Raw genomic sequence first — 23,669 nt, forward strand, 5'->3', positions numbered from 1 at the left:
AATAAAGAGACTCTTTAGAGATTTGGTAACACAGCCGTGTGCTCCTGCGTGTATCATGGAGCTGTGACTTCAGCTAAGAAACGGGGGCAGGAGGAGAATGTATCTTTGTCTTCTTCTGTATCTCATCGCTTTGCATCCTACACTTTCTTTAGATTCCTGTGCTACCAGTCGAGGTAAATTGGACTGCAGTCGTTCAAGGCAAATTGCATAACTGCTGCTGCCTAGAACAATGTGTTGTTTTGTCTTGTCTGGACATTCCACACATGGCTTATCTGGCGTTGCCCCTGATCCTTGGCCTGCTGTCCTTTTGGTTTGCTTCTGTTACCGTATCAGCCACGGGCAAAATCCCAAGGTCCTGTTGTCTCAGAGAAGAGATAGTGACTGCCCAGAATGGTTTTCCATGCATTAAAAATGCACCTAAAGTCAAATGCTAATCCTCAGTTTTCAAAGACATCTTCCAAGGTGGTCTCTGATCGCTCTTCTAATAATACTCAGCTGGGCCAGAGTGTGCAAGTGCAGGACTGGAGCTGAGTCTGGCTATGTCCCCAGTCCTTAATGGTACTCCTGCTTTCTGCTCTGTAACCTCTCTGTGCCTTTCACCTCAGAAGAGCTTGTGGTGAAGGGGAATTTTGTGGACTGCTTGTGAAGAAGTTGTAGTTGGCCAACAGTAGACCAATGAGAAGCCAGTTGTATGTTGCTGAACCCAACCAGATCATAGGGTGGCCTAGGCACTCGGGTGGCAAGTGCCTCAGCTGCAGTTGTCACAGTGTCCTGGGAAAGAAGCAGCCATCCAAAGCTTTGGGATCTACACCATTTCTCTAAATCCTATGGGAAGCTGCTCCCTGGAGCCTTGTTGCACAGCCTGCCAAGCTTCAAATTAATGTGGTTCCTGTGGTTGAAAGTCTGTGCAGCTCCTTTTCTACAGAGTAATTTATAATGGAAAAACAACTCAGTAACTAGCCTGGTTACATAAGGATTTTAATCAAGAAATGATTATGGTTTTCCTTTGCAGTACTCTTTCTAGGGCTGGTGGTGACTTGAACCATGTTTACCAGAACCTCTGCTCAGAGAGAAAGGTTTAGTAGAAATTCAGACTGTAAGTGCAGCTGAGGAAGATTGTAAATTATCTAGGGATGAATTTCACAATAAAAGGTATGGGAGATAAATGTTAATGTCTTTCATTACATAACTGGAGGAGTGTAACAGTGCCTGTGAGTATCTTTCTGTACATAAAGGAGCTGGAAACCAGACAGGATTTTTGTATGAACAGCAATGGCTATGGGGAGGAGCGGTGTGGAGAGAAGGGAACTCATTTACAGACTTCTAATCAAAACTAATGGTAAATTCTGAGGCAGAGACAATGAAGGAGAAGTAGAAAATGTAAGCTGTCAGTGCTGTGACCACAGGAAGAGCCCAGACTCCCAGGTTTGAGACTAGGTGAGCTGGCTGTTGCTGGGCTGCCTTCTCAAAGGTGTGGACTGGCACTGTGGCAAAAGCCTGTCCAGACTGCTTCCAAAGCTTTCTCTTTTTCCAGCATGCTGCTAATACCCACAAGCTTCAGCACCATTCATGAAGGACTGTAGTTAATCTTAAAAGGATCAACATCTGCTCTTTCTCATTTCTTTTGCCTAAAAATGAGAGGCAAAAGAGGAATTGAGTTGGAAGATCTGAAAATGTCAAACAGGTCCAATGAATTCTCTGAGCATGACAACTTCAAGGTGGGAAGGAGCGAAACAACATTTGGGGGCACTGTCACAGAATTGGTGTGTTGTCTGTACGTAGGCATCTGTCACTTCAAAGGGCATTCTGCTAGTTTCCAAACCTCCGACCCCCGAGTGTGTGAGCACACAGAATGCATGTTTGCTTCATGCCAGCAGTGGTTGTGTCTTGACAACATGGCCTGTGCAGTCTTTTCTTAAAAGTACATTGCACATTTCACACCTTTGTGTGTAAGCAGGGGAGATGTTGGAAGAAGCTTCAATACAGCTGCTCTACAGGCTTTAGCCTATACAGAAGCCATTAGTACATTGAGTTTTGAGAAGACAGAAACAGGTAGTGAATATAGATTTCATCTGATGTGTCTGTAACAAATAGCCATTTTCATGTGTAGCTTTGAGCGTGATGAAGAGAAGCTTTGTGTTTTACAACATTTGGGATTTAGACTTTAATAGTAGTCCAGATGTGCTTGTCATAGATGTTCCTTTAAATGTGCTTTAAGTGCAACATCACACCCCTTGCTTATTTTTTTGAGCTCAAATGTCAACAATTGCAGTGTGTAATTCTGCCAGTAGTAAAGACAGACATATTTGCTTGATTAGTCACTGTGGCCTGAATTCAGCTGATATAGTTTACAGTATCCAGCTGAATACCAGAGTCAGGAGCCTGGATTCCCTCTGCAGCTAGCAGAGACACACAGATGCCTTTGTTACGTGCTTCAGGTTGAAAGTTTCCCCATTTCTCTAACTCCAAAGGGAATTTAACTCTCTAAAGCTACCTGGGATGCGCATGGACCCAGACATTTGTATGTAATGGGTTCAGAAACATTAACTCTCCAAATACTGAGGCTGACTTGAACACCATTGTAATCCTGCGCTGCCCTTCTCTGCCCAGGCCACTGTGATTTCCAAAGCCTCTCTCACTGATTCGACCCGCACAGAAGTCATGACTGCATATTAGTGTTTGATGACCACTGAATGTGCAATGATGCTGTGCTTCCCCTTCAAGCCAAGTTCCACATCTGACTCTCAGAAATGTGTTTGAAATTCAGTACCTCAGCCAAAAGGGACAGAATCAACAGAATTTTTCTGACATGACCAGCTTAAGCCCTCCCTCCCACCCCCCTTTTTCTTTCTTTTTTTGAGATTGCTGTTCTTAATGTGGAGGTCGAAGACTAAGATCTTGATCTTAAAACAATTGTTGTTCATAGGCTTTCAGATGTGTACCTAAATATAATATATGCCACAAGAGAGAGTCAGTGTTGCTATGAGAACCTTAACCTCAGCATTTCCTAGGGTTTTATGTCTACATGTAGCAAAAAAAACAATGATCAAATAACTGAACAGTGTTTTTGCTTTTTAAGGAAGTGCTGTCTGATGCCATGTGTATAAGTAACTCTATGTGCAATGCATTGCTGCAACTGCTGCTATTTGTCTGAAGGGCTTTTTACCTGCCTCAGGAGACAAAAAGAGCCATAGGCTTGACTTGCATATTTATTTCATTGTAGCACTTGAAATTCTCATCGCTTGTAATGCTGCCTTAATGCTGCTGGGCAAGTAAGGGGAGACAGGCTGGTGTTCCAGTGTGTAGATGTGGTTGACCAAGTTTCCTGCCTGTCAGGTGTGTATAAAGCGTAGAGGCTTTTCTTTATTAAAGGTTTGCTACTTTAGGAGGTAAGCCCTTCCTTTTTTTGTTACCTCTTCAAGTAGGCAAGTAGCAGTTCAAGGGTAACCTGTGTGCAGAGCTTAAGTCTTCGGTAGCTTTGGAATGACTGAACCTAACTGAAAGCATCCCCTTGCCTCCAGTGACTCTGACTGTTCTGGTGAGCCCATGAGCTTTGAGGAGAGAAAGCTTTCAGAGAAACGATCTCATTAAAACACAATTCCACTGAAAACAAGAAGCACCTCCCTGGTACATAGGTACCCTCTGCTGCACATCGCTCCTTCTGCTTGTACAAGTTACACGCATTTCAGTTCAACTTCCCTGACGTTTGCCTCACTGACGGTACAGTTGTCACGTCTGATCAATCTCCATCAGTAAAACCAGGAGCTAAAAGTAAAAGCCTGGTGGACTGATTTTCACTTTTTGCAGCTCCTGCTAGTGAGTCTTCAGTGTATTTTAGTGGCGGTAGCTCTCTCTGATGCCTCTTATCTTTGTCACTGGCAAAGAGAAAGTCTTCAAAGAGTAGTGTACTGTGCCCTTTTACCTGTTAGATTTCAGTCAGAGGGCATTCTGATTATGGATACTCTCTCCTTACATATTGAGTTTGGCCTTATAATCCAGGATAAAATCGGTTGGTTTGCACTGATACAAATCACATGGTGATTCATTTCAGTGTGTGGAATGCAAACTCGGATCTGTTTGACGCTGAAGAGTTTCAGTATAACATCATTTAAAAGTGTGTTGGGTTTTTTTGCAATTGTATACAGTCATAAGTTTGCTTCTGCAGAAAAAGGAAAAGTGGAGAAGTGGAGAAGAAGTAATGTGACTGTGGCACGGCTGCAGGATTTCTTTTTGTCCTCATTCTTAATAATGTTTGTGTTACGTGGCGCACACAAAATACCGCAGTGAGGCTGAGGAACTGGAAGATGAAACAGAGATGAGGGTACTCAAGATACACAATCTGTTGTAGACTAAAAAATAAGTGAAAGAAAAAACAAACAAACAATCAAACCCACCCAAACAGAAGAAAGCTCAGAGGAAGGATTCTTCCTGGAGCAATGGAGCAGTCTGTTATCTACTCCTTTACACTAAAGCACTGAGTGTTCAGCCAATATAGTGCTCTGGTTGGCTTAGCATTCTTAACCTTAATTTTGAATAGAAGGTGCCTTGTGCTGCTGATGTAATTAGGGCCTTTTGTAAATCACTGTTGCAGGCAGTCTGCTGTTGCATTTCATTACATTTGTCGGAGGGATGCAGGGCAAAATGTCAGACTAAACTTTCTGAACTTACTTTCAGGCCAAGTGTTGTCATTATTTTATTTTCCTTTGTAGATTATAAGCTCTGATTCAGGTTTGCAAGTGTGTTTCTGGTGGAAGAAGTTTGAATAGGAAGCTCATAATATCTTAAAGTCGGGAGAAAAAATAGAGGAGATGTGAGCGGGTTAGATTTTACTTTAAGTCTCTTCTGTGATACAGAAATATTGTTACCTGCCTCTTTCATCACAGAAGCTGTCAGAAAGTTTGAGCTGAAGCCTCGTCATTGGGCTGGTTCTGTATTTGCGGTTATACGTCACGCTTTGCAGCATGGGGGGGCATAAAATCCCCTTTCCTTTTACGTAAGCCTCGTAGGGACAAGGGACTGTTGCACTCTTGCCTCCACAGAGGCCTAGGGGTTTCATCTCACTCCTGTCTCTTTCCTGTTTTCTCTAGGGCACGGTTCAGCTCAGGCTGATGCAGTCTTTGATATATTCATGATGTCAGTGGTGATACATGGCCTTGTGCTGTCCTTGATAGCAAACAGCATCATTAATTTCTGTGTTCACACTGTCCACCCCAGGACTGCACTCTGGTCCCAGGGCTGTAAAAGCATCAAACTCTTCAGTGCTGACTGGTACTGTGAATGAGTGTTCCCAGACTTTTAAAGTAGCTCCCAAAGGCAGTGTGATGTGGGAACAGTGGGGTGCTGCTTTGTAGGGCCTGGCTCATGGGAGCAGGAAATGTGGCATTACAGCAGAGTTGTGCACTGAACAGCAGCTCTTGTGCATCCTGTACCTGCACTGAGACACTGCTGCACACATCGGCCCAAACCCTGGGCAAGGAGGGGGAGGGAGTACCCCGACCCCTTCACACTGAGGCAGCATAGCATGAATGAGCATGGAAGACAGCTACAGCCTTCTCCCAGTGGCCGTACTCCATTAAGCCTCCCCTGCTTCCAAGTGTGGAGAAAGTGTGCTGGCTGTCCCGTGGCTCTTTTCTGCCTGCTGGGACTGGAAAGGCACCCACAGCAGAGTAGCTTCCCCTCTTTTCTGGGACTTGGCAGTGACAAGGATCAGGTGCAGCCTGCCTTCTGTCACTGCCTCCTTCCTAGCACAGCCACAGGGAAAGGCAAAAGAGAGGGGTTTTGTGCTTCAGGTGTTGCAGAAGTGGTAATTTGTCTGGCGTGTGCCGGGTACAGGCTCTCTCATGCGAAGTCTGATGCAGACAGCGCAGGGCTGTGCCTCCTCAGTGACGAATGAATGAATGATGTCACCAGGTTAGCTCCTGAGGCAGGAAATCCGTCCAAAACGGTTTACTTTCAATACAGAAAAGCAGAGTTGTGTGCAGGTTGAGTAGAAAGGAGTTCTTCCCACTGCCACCTTTTCAGTTCTGTCACCACTTTCCAATCTATTGCAATAAAAAGTAGTTTGAAAAAAAAAATCTCAAGGGAGTGTCTCTCCCCATGTGCCGCTGAAACTGAAACAAATGAACCCGCAACTTTCTGTCCTGTTGAACACTGGCTTGCCCGCCCAGGGAAGGAATGGGAGAGCTGCGCTTCCTTATTGCACACGGGTGTTATTTGTGACGAGTACCTCGGGCGTCCATCCATCCTCCCACCCGCGTCCCTCTCTTCTTCCCCCGAGAGCGCTGCGCCGAGACCGATGCCGGGCGTGCGGTTTGCTGTGGCGCGTTGCAGCGCGCCGCTGCGCTGCGAAGGAGGTGCAGCCAGGGAGAACGGACCTGTCCGCAGGGACAAACAGCCCAGAGACACACCCCAACACCCGTCCCCCCAGTTTCTGTGTGTGAGGATGCCCGAAGTGTTGGCAGGAGCGGGAGCGCAGCTGTAACGCTGTGCAGCATGCATGCCTTCCTCACAGCTACAGCAACCGGGATGCCCCCTCCCTCCGGAGCCTACTTCTGAGAGAGCTGCCTCATCCCTGCTGTCAGATGGAGCTGTTTCCCGAACGTGCGGGTTTGAGTCACTTGGACCAAAGACGATTTTAACTCCTCCCTCCCTGGGCTTGAATCTGTACGTACCGGGGGGGTGGGGTGGAAGAGAGGCGGCGGCCGGCGGGCGCTGGGTGTGCGGTGGTGCCGCCGCCTCTCGTCCCCGGCCTCGCAGCGCCCGGCCCGGGGCAGAGCGTCCCGCACCGCCGGGGCCCGCCGGAGCGGGGCCGGGGCCGGGGCCAGCCCGGCGGGGAGCGGCGGGAGAAGTTCAAGTGCTTAAGTTGCAGGCAGATGACATCAGCCGCTGCCAGGCCGGGCTGCGGGCAGGCTCGGCGCCGGCGCTCAGGCAGCACGCCTGCCTCCGCCGCCGGGGTCGCGGATCCCCCCCGCCTTGCAACTTCGGGGCTGCCGGAGGGGTCTCAAACGCCCGTGGGTGGTCATAAAACCAAATTTCCTTTGTAATTTTTCTTTCTTTGAGGGGTGGGGGGGAGGGGGGCTGGGGGGGGCGGGAATAATTTGGAAGTCTGATAGTGTGTGGGAAATGATTACATCAGTCGGAGGGAGGGCTAGGATTGGTCTACACAGTGTGGTTTGATTCACTACCGCAAAGATTGCGTGTAACCCTTTGAGTGGAGCTCTGGCAGAGTTGTTTCCCTCCCCAGAAACAGTCCCCATAGCAGGGGCTACGTGACAGGTACGGTACCGCCATCCGCAGACACCGCCGGCACCCTGGGCCGCCCAGCTGTAGGCTACAAAGGGTCGGTGGAGGCAGAGAACAAACTCTCTCAAGAGGCACTCTCTATTTAAAATGCCATCTTGTTCTTCTGACTGCTGCCTTTTACGTGCTGTTGAGGTAAGATTTTCCATATCAAATTACCCTCCGGGTTTTTGTTAGAATCACCTTTTCTTGCTGAGGTGTGGAACGCTTTAAATGCGGAGCCGATTTAAATCCGAGACCTGCACGTTCGCCCGGAGAAACAATTTTGCAGCAAGTGTCTCTCGCTTGAGCAGAACAATGCAAAGAGGAAGGCATCCGTACAAGTCAGGAGGTGGGGAGAAGGTTGCTGACTTGTTCTCTCATCTGCATTCATATTTAGGATATGCAGCATATGCACGTTTGGTTTCAAACTACTTTCAAGCTAGGAATCAAAATAGAAGTATGAGAGAAATGAGTGGACTGTGCTAGCTAATTGATCCACGGGCAAACTGCGAGTTGGACTTCCCCTAGCGAATCAGTCAAAAGTTAGCAGGGAACAAGAGAGCCATTTTTAATCTTCAGGGCCTTGTCCTGCTCCTAAGTAAACGTTTGAAGGCCTCCAACAGGATCACAAAGAAAATTGTGTGTATGTGTTTGAGTGGATGTAATTTTTCTCGCCTGCTCTTGCTGAAGTACTCTCTCGATATTGTTTCACGTTTGCTTACCTTACACAGCTTTATACAGAACCTGGTCTCTTACTGTTTCTGCCTATGTGTTCGTATTAACCCTGCTGAATCTTTGTTTAGTGCAGGGAGGTGTCGGGGAGGGGGGAGGGGAAATAGGGCAAGAGGGCATCAAGAGAAAGTGTTACGAAGTGAATCATCCATGTCATTTGTTCTGGCTGCCAAGGTGCTCGGAACCCTCACACCAAGAGGATACTGTTCTACAGTGGCTGTGTGGTTTGCCTGTGTTCGGAGCTGTTGATCTGTAAGTGTACCCTTTATGTTGCAGGATGTAAAAGTCTTTAGTGAAGATGGAACAAGCAAAGTGGTCGAGATTCTAGCAGACATGACAGCCAGGGACCTCTGTCAGCTGCTCGTTTACAAAAGTCATTGTGTGGATGATAACAGCTGGACTCTAGTGGAGCATCACCCTCACCTAGGATTAGGTAGGGAACGGTGAAAGGGGTGGAATGGTTACCTGGGAACATAAAGTGTGTGTAATTCCTATTAATGTGCTTCCAGACAGAACCTTTTCTCTTTCCGCTGCTTTTCTTTGCACAAGTAGCCGAAGGCATGTACGTGTTTTTCATGTATTACAATTTGATGTGCTAGGCATTGAAGCCATTTTAAGGCCTTGTTTTATTTCCAAATGTTTTTTGTTTGTTTTGTTTTGTTTTTTAATTCTTATGATAAAAAAGGAAAAGAACTGCCAAATCTTCACGCTAGTGCTCTGTTGCTACCTTGCTGTGTTTGAAGCTATTGCAAATAAACAGCTTAGCAAATTAAGCTTGATCCTTAGAGTACTGGTTCTGTGAAACAGCTCAGCTCATCACCAGCTGGGAGACCTGGGTGAACAAACTCAGCTTTGCATACCTACAGTAGTCCTTATGAAAGCTAGACATGCTGAGGTGGGGGAGGGGGGCAGCTAAACTTGACTTCAGGCAGTGAAAAAATGGTGGCACCACCCACAAATCCACGGGCAATTTCTGGACCAGCAGTGGCATCTACTCTCCAGTCGGCAGCTCTTCCACCTAATTGAAATTAAGGTGTCATGGTTACAGTTTCAAGAAGGCAGCAGGAGGAAGAACTGTGGGGAATTAAATAACATTGTGAATTGGTTTAATTACAGTTCCTGAAGAGATCTCATGGTCTGGCTTTTTCTGTTATTTTATATCAGTGATTAGTTGTGAGGCTCTGCTCTGGAGCTTGCAACTGCTTATCTCTCAGACACGCTATCTGCCATTCGACATAGCATCCAATGACACTTTACAAAGCATGAAATTTGGAGTATTAGTCAGTATACTTCATGGGAAATGTTTCCCTAGAAAATAGAGGAAGGCAAATCATAAGCTGTGCTCGCTGGCACTGCAACTGTGAATGATAGGTGTAGCTCGCAGAGGGCTCTTAGTTGTCTAAAAATGTCATTCAGAACCCTTACAAATGAACAAAAAGGAAGCAATTCACTGGAGGTGCAGTGCCCTGAACTGATACTCTTAAACATGAATGTGTTCACTGCTCTACAGAAGAGCGCTAAACAAAAATAAATGAATCCTGGTCAATGAGTGGGTTTATTGACTGTCTTTACTGATACAGGAATGTGTGGGAAAAATAATATGAAACACTCATTTGTATCTGCCCATGATAGACTTTCAGCTGTGAGAACACAGGACAGGCTGGTGGAGAATGAAGGTATCAATACAGAGACTTTATCTCCGTAGCTTAATATGCCACATGCAGGCTTCTAACAACCTTTACACATTTTCAGTTTTATCAATGCTCATTAAACTACCAGGCTCTCTTTTTCTATATTCCCTTTCCCATCATTGCTGATTGCCAAGGTATTGTGTAAACAGAAGCCTTCTCCTTTGTAACCAACATCCTTCTCCTGCCAGATTCATTCAATGATGCCACAATTCAGTGTTTGTGACATCACAATAGCTTCCATGGTGACTAATTGTGCTGTCAAACTCTGGTGTGTGACATCTCTGAATGAATCGGGCAGGAGGCTGATTAGGAAATCAAAAGCTTCTGTTTACACACAAATAACTTGGTAATTAACAATGATGGGAAAAGAGCAAGATACTTATCGAGCTGTATTTGTATACATGGGGACCTGCCTGTCTTGGTTTCATACTGAAGCACAAAGACCAGCCTGGCTGTCCCAGAGAAATGAGGTGTCCAGGTTGGGGCTTCAGCAGCCACCAAACTTTGTTCTGCAGGGACTGCTCCGAGACCATCCTCTGTAGGCCACACAGTAGAGCTGTGTGAAAAGTAAATGCAGCCTTTGGGGGTCTAAAGTGAACAAAGAAAAGCATACTTAAAGCATGAAAAAACAGATGTAATGACACAGATTTCAGCTATTTGAAAAGATGTGGTCAGAAAAACCAAGTCATTTAATGGGAGACAACAACATCTGGTTGCTTGTATTTGGGTACCAAAGTATACGCTGCGACCCATTCAGTAAACTTGGAATATTTTCATGGCTCCTACCAGTTTTGGTTACAGTTGGATTTTTTTTTTTCTTTTTTCATTATTTTGCTTATTTCTAGCTTCTTTGTAGCTTAAATGCTTCCCTGTATTTCAGAGATTGTCAGATCAAGGTAGTAATTTGTCTGCATCTTAGGTGAAGCTATTATCAGGTGTCTGATGTTCCCTTCTCTTCCCTCTACAAATAAGATTGCCAGTGTAAGTATGAAACAATGGCAAACAGATCCTTAGCACTCTGTAAGGAAATAGAGCTTAAGAGCAGTGAAGATTCTGTATTTCCAGAAGATGTTCTCTCTTACTCAAAACATCCTTGCTGGCTTTATGCTGTGTATGCCACAAAGAGAGGAGTTTCTTTAAGGTCACTTTTTTCCCTTATTTTTTCCCCTTGGTCTTGCCTAATATTACTTCCCAAAAGAGCTCACTTGGCAGTTCGTGTTTTTACTATTGGGCTACCTGAGGATGACTTATGAAGCCAGCTGCCTATTTGTTACTGTATGGATCTTTGAGGTCCCAGTTTTTAAGGAACCCTCATCTAGATACTCAGTTTGCATGCAAAGTGAACTCTATTCCAGGTTAACTTGTACTGGCAAATGACTTCCAACACCTACTCAACTGTACTGTTTGTGTTCGTACTGGAGGAAATGGTGCAACAATTTACCATCTGACCTGTTTAGATTTGATGTGTGCACTTGTCCCACCAGTATTTAAACCACTTTGTGGTCGAGATTTAAGTAGTCCGTGAACCTTGAATTCGTCCCATTATTTCATTTGCCTTACCTATTCATAAAGTGTGGTATTCTCCCTTTGTGCCGGTCCATGATTAACTGCCATCAGTTTACGAAGCAGACTGAGGTATCTGTTGGATATTAACAGAAACAATAATGATGATGAAGACATACTGTCATCGTGTTATATGTCTGGCCACCGAATGCTGTCCTACCTACAAACCTCATTTTTCCAGCTCCAGAACTGACTGTTCATCTTATCATAGAATCAACCAGGTTGGAAGAGACCTCCAAGATCACCCAGCCCTATTCAATCAACCAGACCATGGCATTAAGTGCCCCATCCAGGCTGTTCCTGAACATCTGCAGGGACAGTGACTCCACCACCTCCCTGGCAGCCCATTCCAATGCCAATCACTCTCTCTGACAACAACTTCCTCCTAACATCCAGCCTAGACCTGCCCTGGCACAGCTTGAGGCTGTGTCCCCTTGTTCTGTTGCTGCTTGCCTGGCAGCAGAGCCCAACCCCACCTGGCTACAGCCTCCCTTCAGGTACTTGTAGACAGCAATGAGCTCTGCCCTGAGCCTCCTCTTCTGCAGGCTGCACCCCCCCAGCTCCCTCAGCCTCTCCTCACAGGGCTGTGCTCTAGGCCCCTCACCAGCTTCGTTGCCTTTCTCTGAACACATTCCAGTAACTCAATGTTTCTCTTGAGTTGAGTGGCCCAGAACTTACTCAGTATAGTTGAGGCAAGAAAACTAGTAGGGCTCCAAGGTATATGTAGGCTTAGAAGGCTTGCTCCATGTTTTTTTACTTAGATTTTCTTGTTTACGTGTGCGCTGAATTGGATTGGCCTTGTCCTGAATGAATTAAAAGTGGAACAGTTAGACACAACACTTGGTAAATGCCATTTCAAACTTCAGTCTCTCTGTCATTCGTAGTGATTCTCGAATTGGGAGTTTGAGGCTATGCCTGTGAGTCCAGCTCTTTTTCTCATCTTGTAATTTCCTTCTAATGCAGAACAATATGGGGAGGTGAAGGGAAAATATCCTTTTCTTTCAGCAAGTGTGTAGGAAAGACCAAGCAGAAGCTACCAGACAAATTAAAAGGAGACCTTTCTGCTCATTTCAACAACAATGGCACTTGAAGACAGACTGACCTGTTGAACTTAACAGACTGACATTTATGCTAGTTTTGTAGCAGGAAGCCCAAAGCAGGGCAGAGGCTGAGCTGCAGACGTGTCAAGTGACAGTTCCTCTCATTTATATAACCAAGCACAGATTACCAAGGACTTCCCAAGTGCACAACATCTATGAAGCAGTAGCAAACTGAGCAGGACTAGTTCTATGAAGCAATAGCAAAGTGAGCAGGACTAGTTCTATGAAGCAGTAACAAACTGAGCAGGACTAGTTCTATGAAGCAAAAGCAAACTGAGCAGGACTAGGCCTATGAAGCAGTAACAAACTGAGCAGGACTAGCTCTGTGAAGCAATAGCAAAGTGAGCAGGACTAGTTCTATGAAGCAAAAGCAAACTGAGCAGGACTAGGCCTATGAAGCAGTAACAAACTGAGCAGGACTAGCTCTGTGAAGCAATAACAAACTGAGCAGGTCTAGTTCTATGAAGGAATAACAAACTGAGCAGGACTAGCTCTGTGAAGCAGTAGCAAACTGAGCAGGACTAGTTCTATGAAGCAGTAGCAAACTGAGCAGGACTAGTTCTATGAAGCAGTAGCAAACTGAGCAGGACTAGTTCTATGAAGCAGTAGCAAACTGAGCAGGACTAGTTCTATGAAGCAGTAGCAAACTGAGCAGGACTAGTTCTATGAAGCAGTAGCAAACTGAGCAGGACTAGTTCTATGAAGCAATAGCAAACTGAGCAGTAGCTTTCTTTCTACGTATATGTGCTTCTGAGATGCTGCACTTTTTCCTCTGAATGCCTTTCCCCTCACAAGGAAAATGTAAACATTAAATCAGTGTGACTGTCACCACAGAATCTCAAAAGGGTCTTGATTTAGTAAAAAAACAGATCTAGGTCAGTTGCCTAAAGAGTATGAGAAGCAGTCACTGAATCCACTTACACAAACTAATGATCTAGATACAAAGCAAGCTGTCCGTCTCCACTGTACTTTCTGCAGGCCAAAATGAACAGAGTGTGATTTGTCCCTGCCCTTCGCAAGCATTCTTCAGTGTGTCAGGGAAGCGAAGACCAGGACGCTGTGCTATGCCAGAGCAGTCAGGGGCTGGCTGTGTGATCCTTCGGGATCCACACCAGCATAATTCAGTGTTTTTTAGAAAATGTATGATCTAAAAACCCAGAAGGCCTTTCCCCCTTGTAGGGCCACTGTCCTCATCACAGTGTGGCTGAGTTTTGACTTAACCAGTTGTCTAAAACCATAACAGTAGCAGTAGATCAGCCGCAATGCTTTCACTTCACCTGTGAATCCCCAGGATCCTTCGGAGCTTAAGGTGGTAAATCCTCAGTCGGTGCAAATTTGCCTTAATTAACTGCTAGCAACAGCAGTACTGTTGTGTACCTTAGTCAAAAGCGACCCCTTACAGAGCTTTGAGAATCACAGAATGTTAGGGACTGGAAGGGACCTCCAGAGATCACCTGCTCCAACCCCCCTGCCAAAGTGAGATCACCCAAGGCAGGTCGTGCAGTAACATGTCCAGGTTGGCTTTGAAGGTTTCCAGAGAAGGAGACTCCATAACTATTATTCCTTAGCCGATTACAGGATGCCACTGAAAAAAGCCTGTCCCCTTCCTCTTGACACCCACCGTTTGAGGGTGACATTCTTCTCCAGGAAACAGTTTTCTAGTTAGCCATTTTGTCAGACTTTGGCCAGCTCAGGTCAGCTGTGCTGGCTCTGCTCTCCCCAGCTTGAGCAGCCCAGTGTAGAGCATCTTCAGATGTGCAGTCTATCTCAAGGCTGGACGTTGCAAACGCACAGTAAGTGCTGCGGGCATCCGTGAGGTGGTGGTCACTGATAGGCTAAATGCAGGCAGAGAAATCGATGGCATCATTTAGCAGCAGGTTAAATATTCAATCCACTAATTTACCTTCATCTGCTAAATTGAATGATGCAAGTGACGTTTTGTGAGCTTGCTACTTTGAGGCACCAGTGACTGCTTGCCTTCTGTCCCAAAAACACCCCTGGAGAACTTGGGCGAGAGCCTGGCATTTGCAACTGTGGGCATGCAAGGATGCCCCAGGTGGGGAAGGGACTCTGCGAGCTTCCTTGGCCAGTAAGTCACATGCATTTTGGATGGAGCTTTGCAGGGGTTGTTTTTTGTTTGACCTCATTTTTTATTTCATGTTAAGGGACCTGACTATTAAGACATTTTAAAAAGAACTAAATATTTTCTCAGAAACTTCCGAAGATTTGACAGGATAATGACTTCCTGAAGCAGTGCACAGGTAGCCCAGTGGCTTTCTCGAGAGTTACTGCTTCCAGTGAACTGGATTTGTTTAGATATCTGTTCCTGCCATTCTTTTGGCCAGAGAAGTGATGGTTATGAGGAGTTACCTTGCAACCAGATCTAGAGCAGAAAATTGCCTCATCATGTGTACAAAACATTTGTCTCTGTCAATATTCCTGTAAAGTAGATCCTGTGACCTCTTTTGTGATAAACGCCATTGTCTGGCATCTGCAATACAGGCCTGAAGTTCACCTTGAAATGAACTGGTTTTGTAGAGCATGATCAAATTGGACAATGTGTTTCTGTGGTAGTTGAAGACTTAATGGTGGCCTTTCTGCTACTGTTCCCCCTTAAATCTGTCCATCTTGCCAGCTCCAGAGCATACAGCCAGCACCAACAGAAGAGGTTTGTGTGTGTTAAGCTACTGCACGCACAAAACTCTTCCGTTGGCTCTCTTCTCAGCAGTCTGTGCTTAGGGAGCCCTGATGGGGAAAGTCTTTGAAGAACACTGTTAAACTTGGTACCATTTGTACCATGGTTCTTTAAATGTTTGGTGGCAGCATGGTTTGAGAACTGGAGTATGTTTTGTGTGCTCCTTAAAGGTAACAATTGCCCCAGGTTGTTCAACTCCCGCTCTTTAGAAGCTGGTCTTGCTGCTCCTGCTGGTTGGCTGTGCATTAACATTGTGTTCTTTTTCCACAGAGCGGTGCTTGGAAGATCACGAGGTCATAGCTCAAGTTGAGTCCACAATGGGAAGCGAAAGTAAATTTTTGTTCAGGAAGAATTATGCAAAATACGAGTTTTTCAAAAATCCCATGGTGAGTCTCACTGCTCCGTTGTTCACACCACAGACAGCTTGCAGCAGCACTGCTGGGCACTGTTACGTCTCAACGTGGATTACAAACAAAGGCAGCAACAAACAGAACTCTTCCCAAGGAAGAGGGACAGGGATCTGCTGGTGGAGAGGGCCCAGCAGAGGACTGTCAGGGTGCTGAGGGGTCTGGAGCACTGCCTGATGAGGAGAGGCTGAGGGACCTGGGGCTGTTTAGTCTGGAGAAGACTGAGAGAGGATTTAATCAATGTCTGTAAATATCTGAGGGCTGGGGGTCAGGAGGAGGGGGACAGGCTCTGCTCACTGCTCCCTGGGATAGGACAAGCAGCAATGGATGGAAGCTGCAGCACAGGAGGTTCCAGCTCAACACAAGGGGGAACTTCTTTACTGTAAGGGTCCCAGAGCCTGGCACAGGCTGCCCAGAGAAGTTGTGGAGTCTCCTTCTGTGGAGCCTTTCCAGGCCTGTCTGGATGTGTCGCTGTGTGACCTGAGCTACAGTGTATGGTCCTGCTGTGGCAGGGAGGGTTGGACACAGAATCATAGAATTTCTTATACTGGAAAAGACCTTCAAGATCATCGAGTCCAATCCTTAGTTTCACTAATGGACTCTTTGGGTGCCTTCCAACCCCTGCCATCCTGTGACCCTGTGAACTTTGAAACAGTGTTCAAATTCCTTGCACTCTCAGCCTAAAAACCTCAAGTGTTTTCGAGTTACCACGTGGACTTGTTACTTTGGAGAGTGACCCAGACAGAAAAATCCTCATTGGTTTAGGAATAATACAGGTGCCATTTACTCATCTTCCTCAAAGTAACTTGATCCAAAGCAATTTGATGGCACAGTGTGCAGTATCCAAACTTCTGCATTTCTGACAGTAATAATGTTTATTTAAAGCCCTATCAGCAAGCCCTAAAGTGCTTAGTACGTGCAAGGAATTTGCAGTTTAACATCTGGAATGTTGGACAAGTGTCTCACCTGTGATTTCCTTTACTAGTCTATGGTTGTGCATTACTAGTTTACTCCACTTGCTTTACTCATCATACTAACTCACCCCCTCTATGTCCTAATGTGTATCTGTGCTTGAAAAGTATCATATGCCATAGCTGTTCTTATTCCAGGATTTGTATATCCTTTGAATGTTGCAATTCTAAACTTTTTGCAGTGCAACTGCTTATTTGGGGATGATGTTTCACATTTTACCTGAACAATTAAGTTTGAACAGGCCATTGACATGAAACGATGCCAGCTGATGTGACCCATCTAGATAGCTGAAGAAGGATGATCTAGAGGTGGTTTAGGTGGGAACAGATCTAGGGTCAGCTGAGTGTTTGTGGTGCATGATACATGAAGCCACATGTAAATTCATTGCTGAGGTTACTGCAGGTGATAAATTAATTCTTTTCCTTGGAGACTCTAATGTACACCTGCTGCATCCTTGCACATGTGCTTGTACGTAGGTTTGTCATCTGCTGATGCCTGCTTCAGAGGTTGTGCTTTGACTTACTGAGTGAAACATTTCTATACATGGAGTGTTTTGAATTTGTCATTTGTGTTATTCTTCCTATTTGATAACCAATGAAAGCCTAAGTCTTGTACAAAACTTTGGTATCATAGGAGCTAGCACACTTCATGTGGTCACAGGCTCACAGGGTGTCAGGGGCTGGAAGGGACCCAAAGAGATGATCAAGTACAACTCCCCTGCCACAGCAGGTCCACACAATCTAGCTCAGGTCACACAAGAACACATCCAGACAGACTTTGAGAGTCCCCAGAGAAAGAGACTCCACAACCTCTCTGGGGAGCCTGTGCCAGTGCTCTGGGACCCTTACAGTAAAGAAGTTCCTCTTTGTGCTGAGCTGGAACCTCCTGTGCTGCAGCTTCCATCCATTGCTCCTTGTCCTATCCCAGGGAGCAGTGAGCGGAGCCTGCCATCCCCCCCTCCTGACCCCCAGCCCTCAGGTATTTATAGACATGTATTAAATCCCCTCTCAGTCTTCTCTTCTCCAGACTAAGAAGCCCCAGGTCCCTCTGCCTCTCCTCATCAGGCAGTGCTTCAGTCCCCTAATCATCCTGGTAGCCCTCTGCTGGACCCTCTCCAGCAGATCCCTGTACCTCTTCAGCTGGGGAGCCCAAAACTGAAGGCAGTACTCAAGATAAGGTCTCAGCAGGGCAGACTAGAGGGGGAGGAGAACCTCCCTGGATCTGCTGGCCACACTCTTCTAAATACACCCCAGGATCCCACTGGGCCTCTTGGCCACCAGGGCACATTGCTGTGCCATGGATGTTCTCCACCAGCACTCCCAGGTCCCTCTCCACAGGGCTGCTCTCCAGCAGTCACCTCCCAGCCTGTTCTGGTGCAGTTTGTTATTCCTCCCCAGGTGCAGGACTCTGCACTTGTCCTTGTTGAACCTCATTTGGTTCCTCTGTGCCCAGCTCTGTCTGTCCAGGTCTCACTGCGTGGCAGCACAGCCTTCAGCTGTGTCAGCCAAGCCTTCCAGCTTGGTGTCATCAGCAAACTTGTCACTGATGAAGATGTTGAACAGCACTGGACCCGGCACTGACTTTAGCAATAGGGCATGGACGTAAAACCCAAATGCTTGGCATTTGGTCCCAGGCTCCTGCAGTCTGAAATAAACCATTCTTTCGGTGTGAGAATGTGGAGGCTCCACATCCGTTGCATTAGCTGTTGCCATATGGCACTATTTCTACTCAAGAGAGGCTGGTAAATGCTAGCTTTCATAAGTCATTGTGCAACCTACCTGGCAGAAGAGTGATTCCACTTCAGTCTTCCTCTTTGTGCCCTAAAGGCTAAAATTTCAATTGTCTGAAGAATGACAAATGTTCTAAAGCCAGAGTGCCTTTCTTGTGATTCATCTTGTTCTAACCCGTCATTGTTTTATTTCAGGCATTTCAGCATGTCTCCATGCTCCAAATAGCGTTTTAGAAGTTCAAGGTTTATTTAATGTAATTGCTGTGCATAGTAAATTAAATAAATTGAATTATACAAGCATATGAAAGCGTGGCAAATGGAAAGGGGAAGTGGAGGAATAGATCTCAAGTCAGGTCAGCAGTGTAGAAGTCAGAAACGGTGTGGCCTTTGTCACGCAAAGATTCAGTATGAATGAGCTCCTGAAGCGGACGCCTGAAATTGAAAGGCTCTGTAGAAGCACCTGTTTGTCTGTTCAGTATTGTTTGCTTCTGTGTTTGTGGGACGAGGGAAAAGAGGTAGATGTCTGCTTTGAGATTATTCAAATGCAGCATGTGAAGTAGGGCAGGCAATAGGAGCCTAATTAGTGCATGGCCTTCCTTCAGTTCTTATTCTTTCATTCCTGCAATGTATGCTGGCCTACCCTTAGAAAAAACCTCTGCCCTCCATTTTACTGCCCTGAAACACAAAACATATTGGGGTAGAACTTGCAAAGCACTTTTCTCTTGACAAAAGGAACGGTGCTCTGGTGGCCAGGAGGGGCAGTGCCATTCTGGGGTGGGTTAGAGGGGCTGTGGTTAGTAGGTTGAGAGAGGTTCTCCTGCACCTCTGCTCTGCCCTAGTGAGGCCACATCTGGAGTGCTGTGTCCAGTTCTGGGCCTTCCAGTTCAGGAGGGACATGGAACTGCTTTAGAGAGGCCAGCACAGAGCCACAAAGATGCTGAAGGGAATGGAACACCTCCGTTATGAGGAGAGCCTGAAGCAGCTGGGGCTGTGCTGCTGGGAGAGGAGATTGAGAGGTGACCTCAGTTATCAATCAACATGTAAAGGCTGGAGCCAGGCTCTGCTGTGTGATGCCTGATGACAGGACAAGCAGCAATGGGTGGAAGCTGAGGCATAGGAAGTTTCATGTAAACATGAGGAGGATGACAGAGCCCTGGCACAGGCTGCCCAGGGGGGTTGTGGAGTCTCCCTCTCTGGAGATACTGAAAACCAGCCTGGATGTGTTCCTGTGTGATCTGGTCTAGGAGATCCTGCTCTGGCAGGGGGTTGGACTGGATGAGCTTTGGAGGTCGCTTCCAGTCCCTGACATTCTATGATTCTGTGTGTTTTGAAGCCCTGAGCATAACCTGGCTATTGAACAACCAAATGAAAGCATCAACAGTCACACAGGAGCTCTTTATTGTAATCGAGATCTCCAAATGGCACTTTGAAGCCTCCTGGCTGAGTGAGCAGGTTTTAGAGTGAAGCAGGTACAGAATAACTGTGTTTTGTACAGAAAGGGACTGCTGTCAAAGGTAAAGGTCTGTGTGCTGGAGATCTGGCAACATCCCCATCTGAGAATTGCTGTAATGCTTTCACATCCATCTTAGCCCTGTGAGGGTGGAGAAAGCTTGTTCTTCCTGCTCTGCGTCTTCCACGTAGCAAGCGGAATTACAGGATTTGTTCACTGAGCAGCCTTTTCGGATGGAGGGGGAAGCCCAGAAATTTGATGGCAGAATATGGAATAATCAAGTACTCATTGCATACCAGACCTGCAGGACCATTCATCCTGCTCTTTCTCAGAAAGTACAGGCTGGTGGAGACCCCTGAAAGCCTTCACTAGAGGAGAAAAGGATGGGAACATGCACTCATGAAATGCTGCGTATCAGATATTTCTAAAATCCCACATTCTGTCTGCGTGGATTGTTTGGTGAGCAGAAGGGAGAGAAGAACTACACTTGAAATCCTGTAGTATTACTTTGAGTGTTGGGGGAACTCACTTTAGAGTAATAGTTTCAAAAAAAATTAATGAGTGGAAAAAGTTCCTCTTGTGTAAAAAAGTGTTCACATTTGTCACTTCCAATTCTCTTCTTTTTTGTGTGTCTAGAATTTCTTTCCAGAGCAAATGGTTGCCTGGTGCCAGCAAACAAATGGCAGTATCCCACAGTCACAACTTCTGCAGGTACTGTAAGTTCATCTGTATGGATAGAGAAAGTTTTGGAGATGGAGGGTGAAGGTTGAGAGGAACGGAGAGAGAATCCAAAGGGCCGAAGATAGCTGATTGGAAGACCAGTGAAGTGAGCTAGCATATGGTGCCGATACTGAGAGTAACACGACAGAGACCTCAGCCAGTGGCACTGCAGTTTAAGTTATGAACACAAAGTACTCGTAAAGATGTTTATGTCTGTCTGTTCCATTAATGTTCAACTTACTTGGTAGGTATGTGGCTTGGCCACTTACTTTTGTTCCGAAGACAGTCTCAGTGGATATATTTCTAGGAAAGCAAATATGCCTTATAAAAATCAAACCAGAAGTAGTACTCTTTTATACTCCAGAGCACAGCACAGGAGAGTGTGAAAAATGCATGCATGCATACATTCGAAGATGGGTTTGAGCTGGTCAGAGGTTTCGGTGTTATTTCTTATCTCTTGTGGTTTTGCCTGGCAAGAATGAAGAATAAGGTCCCACTTCCTCATGGTTCAGCTAACTAGCTGCCTTTTTTAAGATAGAAAACCAGCTCCCTAAGAAGTAAGCACAAGCAGTTACAGAAGATTGGAGTATTTGCAAATTAACCGCATTTATAGCTTCCCAAGTTACGTTACAGAGGTGTGTACCTTACACAGACGTGTTGGTAGAGCTGTGCAAGCTGCATGCCAGTGGCAGGTTTATACTGAAGCCTTGGTGCTGCTCTGCCGTTTCTTGCTTGATGAAGGAAGTGTAGGGACACAGATGGCCTCCAAGGATGATGCTGAAGGGTGGGCTACCTCTCTGGCCACTGGCTCATTCAGTTAAACCTCTCCATTTAAGCACTCCAGTCTAAACTCTGTCATCTAAATCTTTTTCACTTCAGTTGTTTTCTCAGATGGGGAACATTCAACTGGTGAGACCAAATTAAAACACAGTTCATTAAGGGTACTATATTAAGTACATGAGTCTGTGATACCTTGAAGACAGTAGCACAAGTATAAGGCAAATTACAAAGCCAGAAGGGTCAAAGTATACATACAGATAGCTGATTTTTAGCTTGCTTTCTGTCATTTAGAAAGGTTGCAAATATGCACCGAATCTCTTTAAATACAAGAGTTTCCACTGGCATTTGAATGAGGGCATTCATTCCGTTCCATTAGTACTCCAAGGTACTGTCTCCAGATGCACTGAGGAGAGTTTCAAATGCTAGTACCCACTCCCAGCTGGGAAACAAAACAAAAAGCAAAGCAATTTCTGGAATTAAAAGTGAGCATCACGTGCAGCGAGGTTGCGCTTGGCAACCAAGACTGCCATGAGCAGGCATTGCCACAGACAGCAGGTAGGACATTCACACCTTGAACTCTTTTTTCATGCAGCATGAGAGGAGACTTTAGTCTGTGTGTTAACACAAGCAGCAGGAATCCCTAAAAGCACAAAAGATCTTGAAGATGAAAACGTTTTGAATCTAGGGTACCTCAAGCGGTCAGGAAAGGAAAGTTTAAAACCTTGTGAGATTCTACAACAGTTTGCTTCTGGGTACAGTTAGGTATGGTGTTTAAGTCACGGGTGTTGACAGCACAGGAGAGTGGAGGTAAGAGGATGCATACATTCTCTTCAGTTTAATGGTTAACCATACAAAAAATAAACTTTAAAGCATTTATATTAAATATGCCCTTCCTTTTAAAAAGCACAGCTCTACTTCATCATTTCAGTGACAGTTATGTTGAAGGTAGCACTTCTCGCCTTCTAGTAGTCATTAAGCATGTTGCATCTGAGGCCATCTCAAAGAGTAAGCCAGTGCTCTATTTAATTACACACCAAAGAGAGGAGTATCAAATATCATCTCAGTAGACCATACATACTGCATTAAGAGCTAGTATTCTTAGTATTAGCAGTAGCACTGAAAACAGTGGGATCTGTCTTCCACAGTGTCAGCCTGTCTTGAACACGCAAAAAAAGGTGGCTCTTAGTTTATTTTTGGTGCATCGAGCTGGACAGAGAGAATATATTCTTCATTTGGTCTTTCCTTTTCATAGGTCACAAGGGGATTCATAGTACAAGTCACAGGAAAATTGCCTGTTCATTTCCATTCTGTTTGATGAGGCAGAGAGGAAAATGGGCAAAACCCAGGTTTTAATGCAACTAAGAACGCAGCACATTGATTTTTGGCTTGGTTTCCGATGAGTTTTGTCTAACAAATAACAGCCAAACACAGCTTTCAGACATTGCAGAGGCATCTAGGTCAACCAGCTCTATGCTTTTTTTTTCTTCCCACTATTGAATTCATTAGTTTGGTGTTTAACTCTGTCCTTTCAAAATCTGGCCCATTGTAACAAGGGCCAGATTGATCCATCGATTCACTAGCCACAGTTGCATTAACTATGGTGACATCCTTTCTTTGATGTGTTGCAAGTCAGATGATTATGTGTGTGGTCCTTCTAATCACATTGAGAGCTTACTTCTGGGTCTTGAGTAATTGCCCACTCTTATTTAGTGCTCTATGTTTCTTTTTGACTTAAATATTCTTGTGGTCTGCCATACCGCTTGTCTTAGGACAGGAGCATCTACAATATAAGACTTCAGTGTGGGAGATCCTGAAATAGGTTGTTCCCATTCTAAAACTGTGGGATAAAGATGCAGGTTTAGCCTGTGTTTCAAAGTCAGACTAGTTGCCAGATGGGGTGCTTTTTAAGAATGGATAATGGCTTTGTGTCTCTTCAGGCTAAGTGCAAGAAGAGTGGGGATGCAGGTAAATTATTAGCCTTTTGGAGATTTAAGTGTTGACACAGAGAACAGGAAAATGTCACTGATAGAAGTTCGCTGGGTAGGTGTATTGGGAGGAGCAGGAGTACCCATTTTAGTCCTAAATCAGTCTAAACATCTAGGTCAGTTTAAGCATGCTGTGAAGGTGTCCCTCAAGCCAGCAAAGCAATATTTGCCATTTGCTTCTCTGTTCTGCAAAAACTGTGACAATTTTATGACCCATCAGTAGGACACAATCCTAATCCACATTTTCCTCTCCAACAGAACTTTCTGAACTCCAGTAGCTGCCCTGAAATTCAAGGTTTCTTGCATGTGAAAGAGCTTGGTAGGAAATCATGGAAGAAACTGTATGTGTGTTTGAGGAGATCAGGACTTTACTGTTCCACAAAAGGAACTTCAAAGGTAAGATTAAGAACAACTTGAGGGCATGTGAAAGCATTTTCTGCTCTTACACTGTGTAGTTTTTTGCTGGTTTTTAAATATCTGCACACAGTATTTCATGGGTTTATTGTATAGAAAAGGATAAGCAAGCCACGAGCAAATGACAGTCAAGCCCTGGGATCTCAACAC

At 45.4% G+C, this 23,669-nt stretch overlaps 1 protein-coding gene and 1 long non-coding RNA gene across 3 annotated transcripts in view; one reads left to right on the forward strand and one right to left on the reverse strand.

The window, feature by feature from the left end:
* Positions 1-23,669, forward strand: part of GRB10 (growth factor receptor bound protein 10) — a 191,555-nt gene that overhangs the window by 151,390 nt on the left and 16,496 nt on the right. For both annotated transcript variants that reach the window (XM_064160740.1, XM_064160741.1), the window contains exons 6-9: positions 8,290-8,446; positions 15,333-15,448; positions 20,257-20,331; positions 23,364-23,501. In XM_064160740.1, coding sequence (XP_064016810.1) covers positions 8,290-8,446; positions 15,333-15,448; positions 20,257-20,331; positions 23,364-23,501 — 486 coding nt within the window. The remainder of the gene's footprint in view (positions 1-8,289; positions 8,447-15,332; positions 15,449-20,256; positions 20,332-23,363; positions 23,502-23,669) is intronic.
* Positions 9,557-12,063, reverse strand: LOC135184734 (uncharacterized). Its single transcript, XR_010306150.1, has 3 exons — positions 11,946-12,063; positions 11,265-11,343; positions 9,557-10,292 (listed from the first exon to the last, which is right to left on the reverse strand). It is a non-coding gene; the product is annotated as an uncharacterized LOC135184734 (long non-coding RNA).

The sequence above is a fragment of the Pogoniulus pusillus genome, chromosome 21, assembly GCF_015220805.1.
Source record: "Pogoniulus pusillus isolate bPogPus1 chromosome 21, bPogPus1.pri, whole genome shotgun sequence".
NCBI lineage: Eukaryota > Metazoa > Chordata > Aves > Piciformes > Lybiidae > Pogoniulus > Pogoniulus pusillus.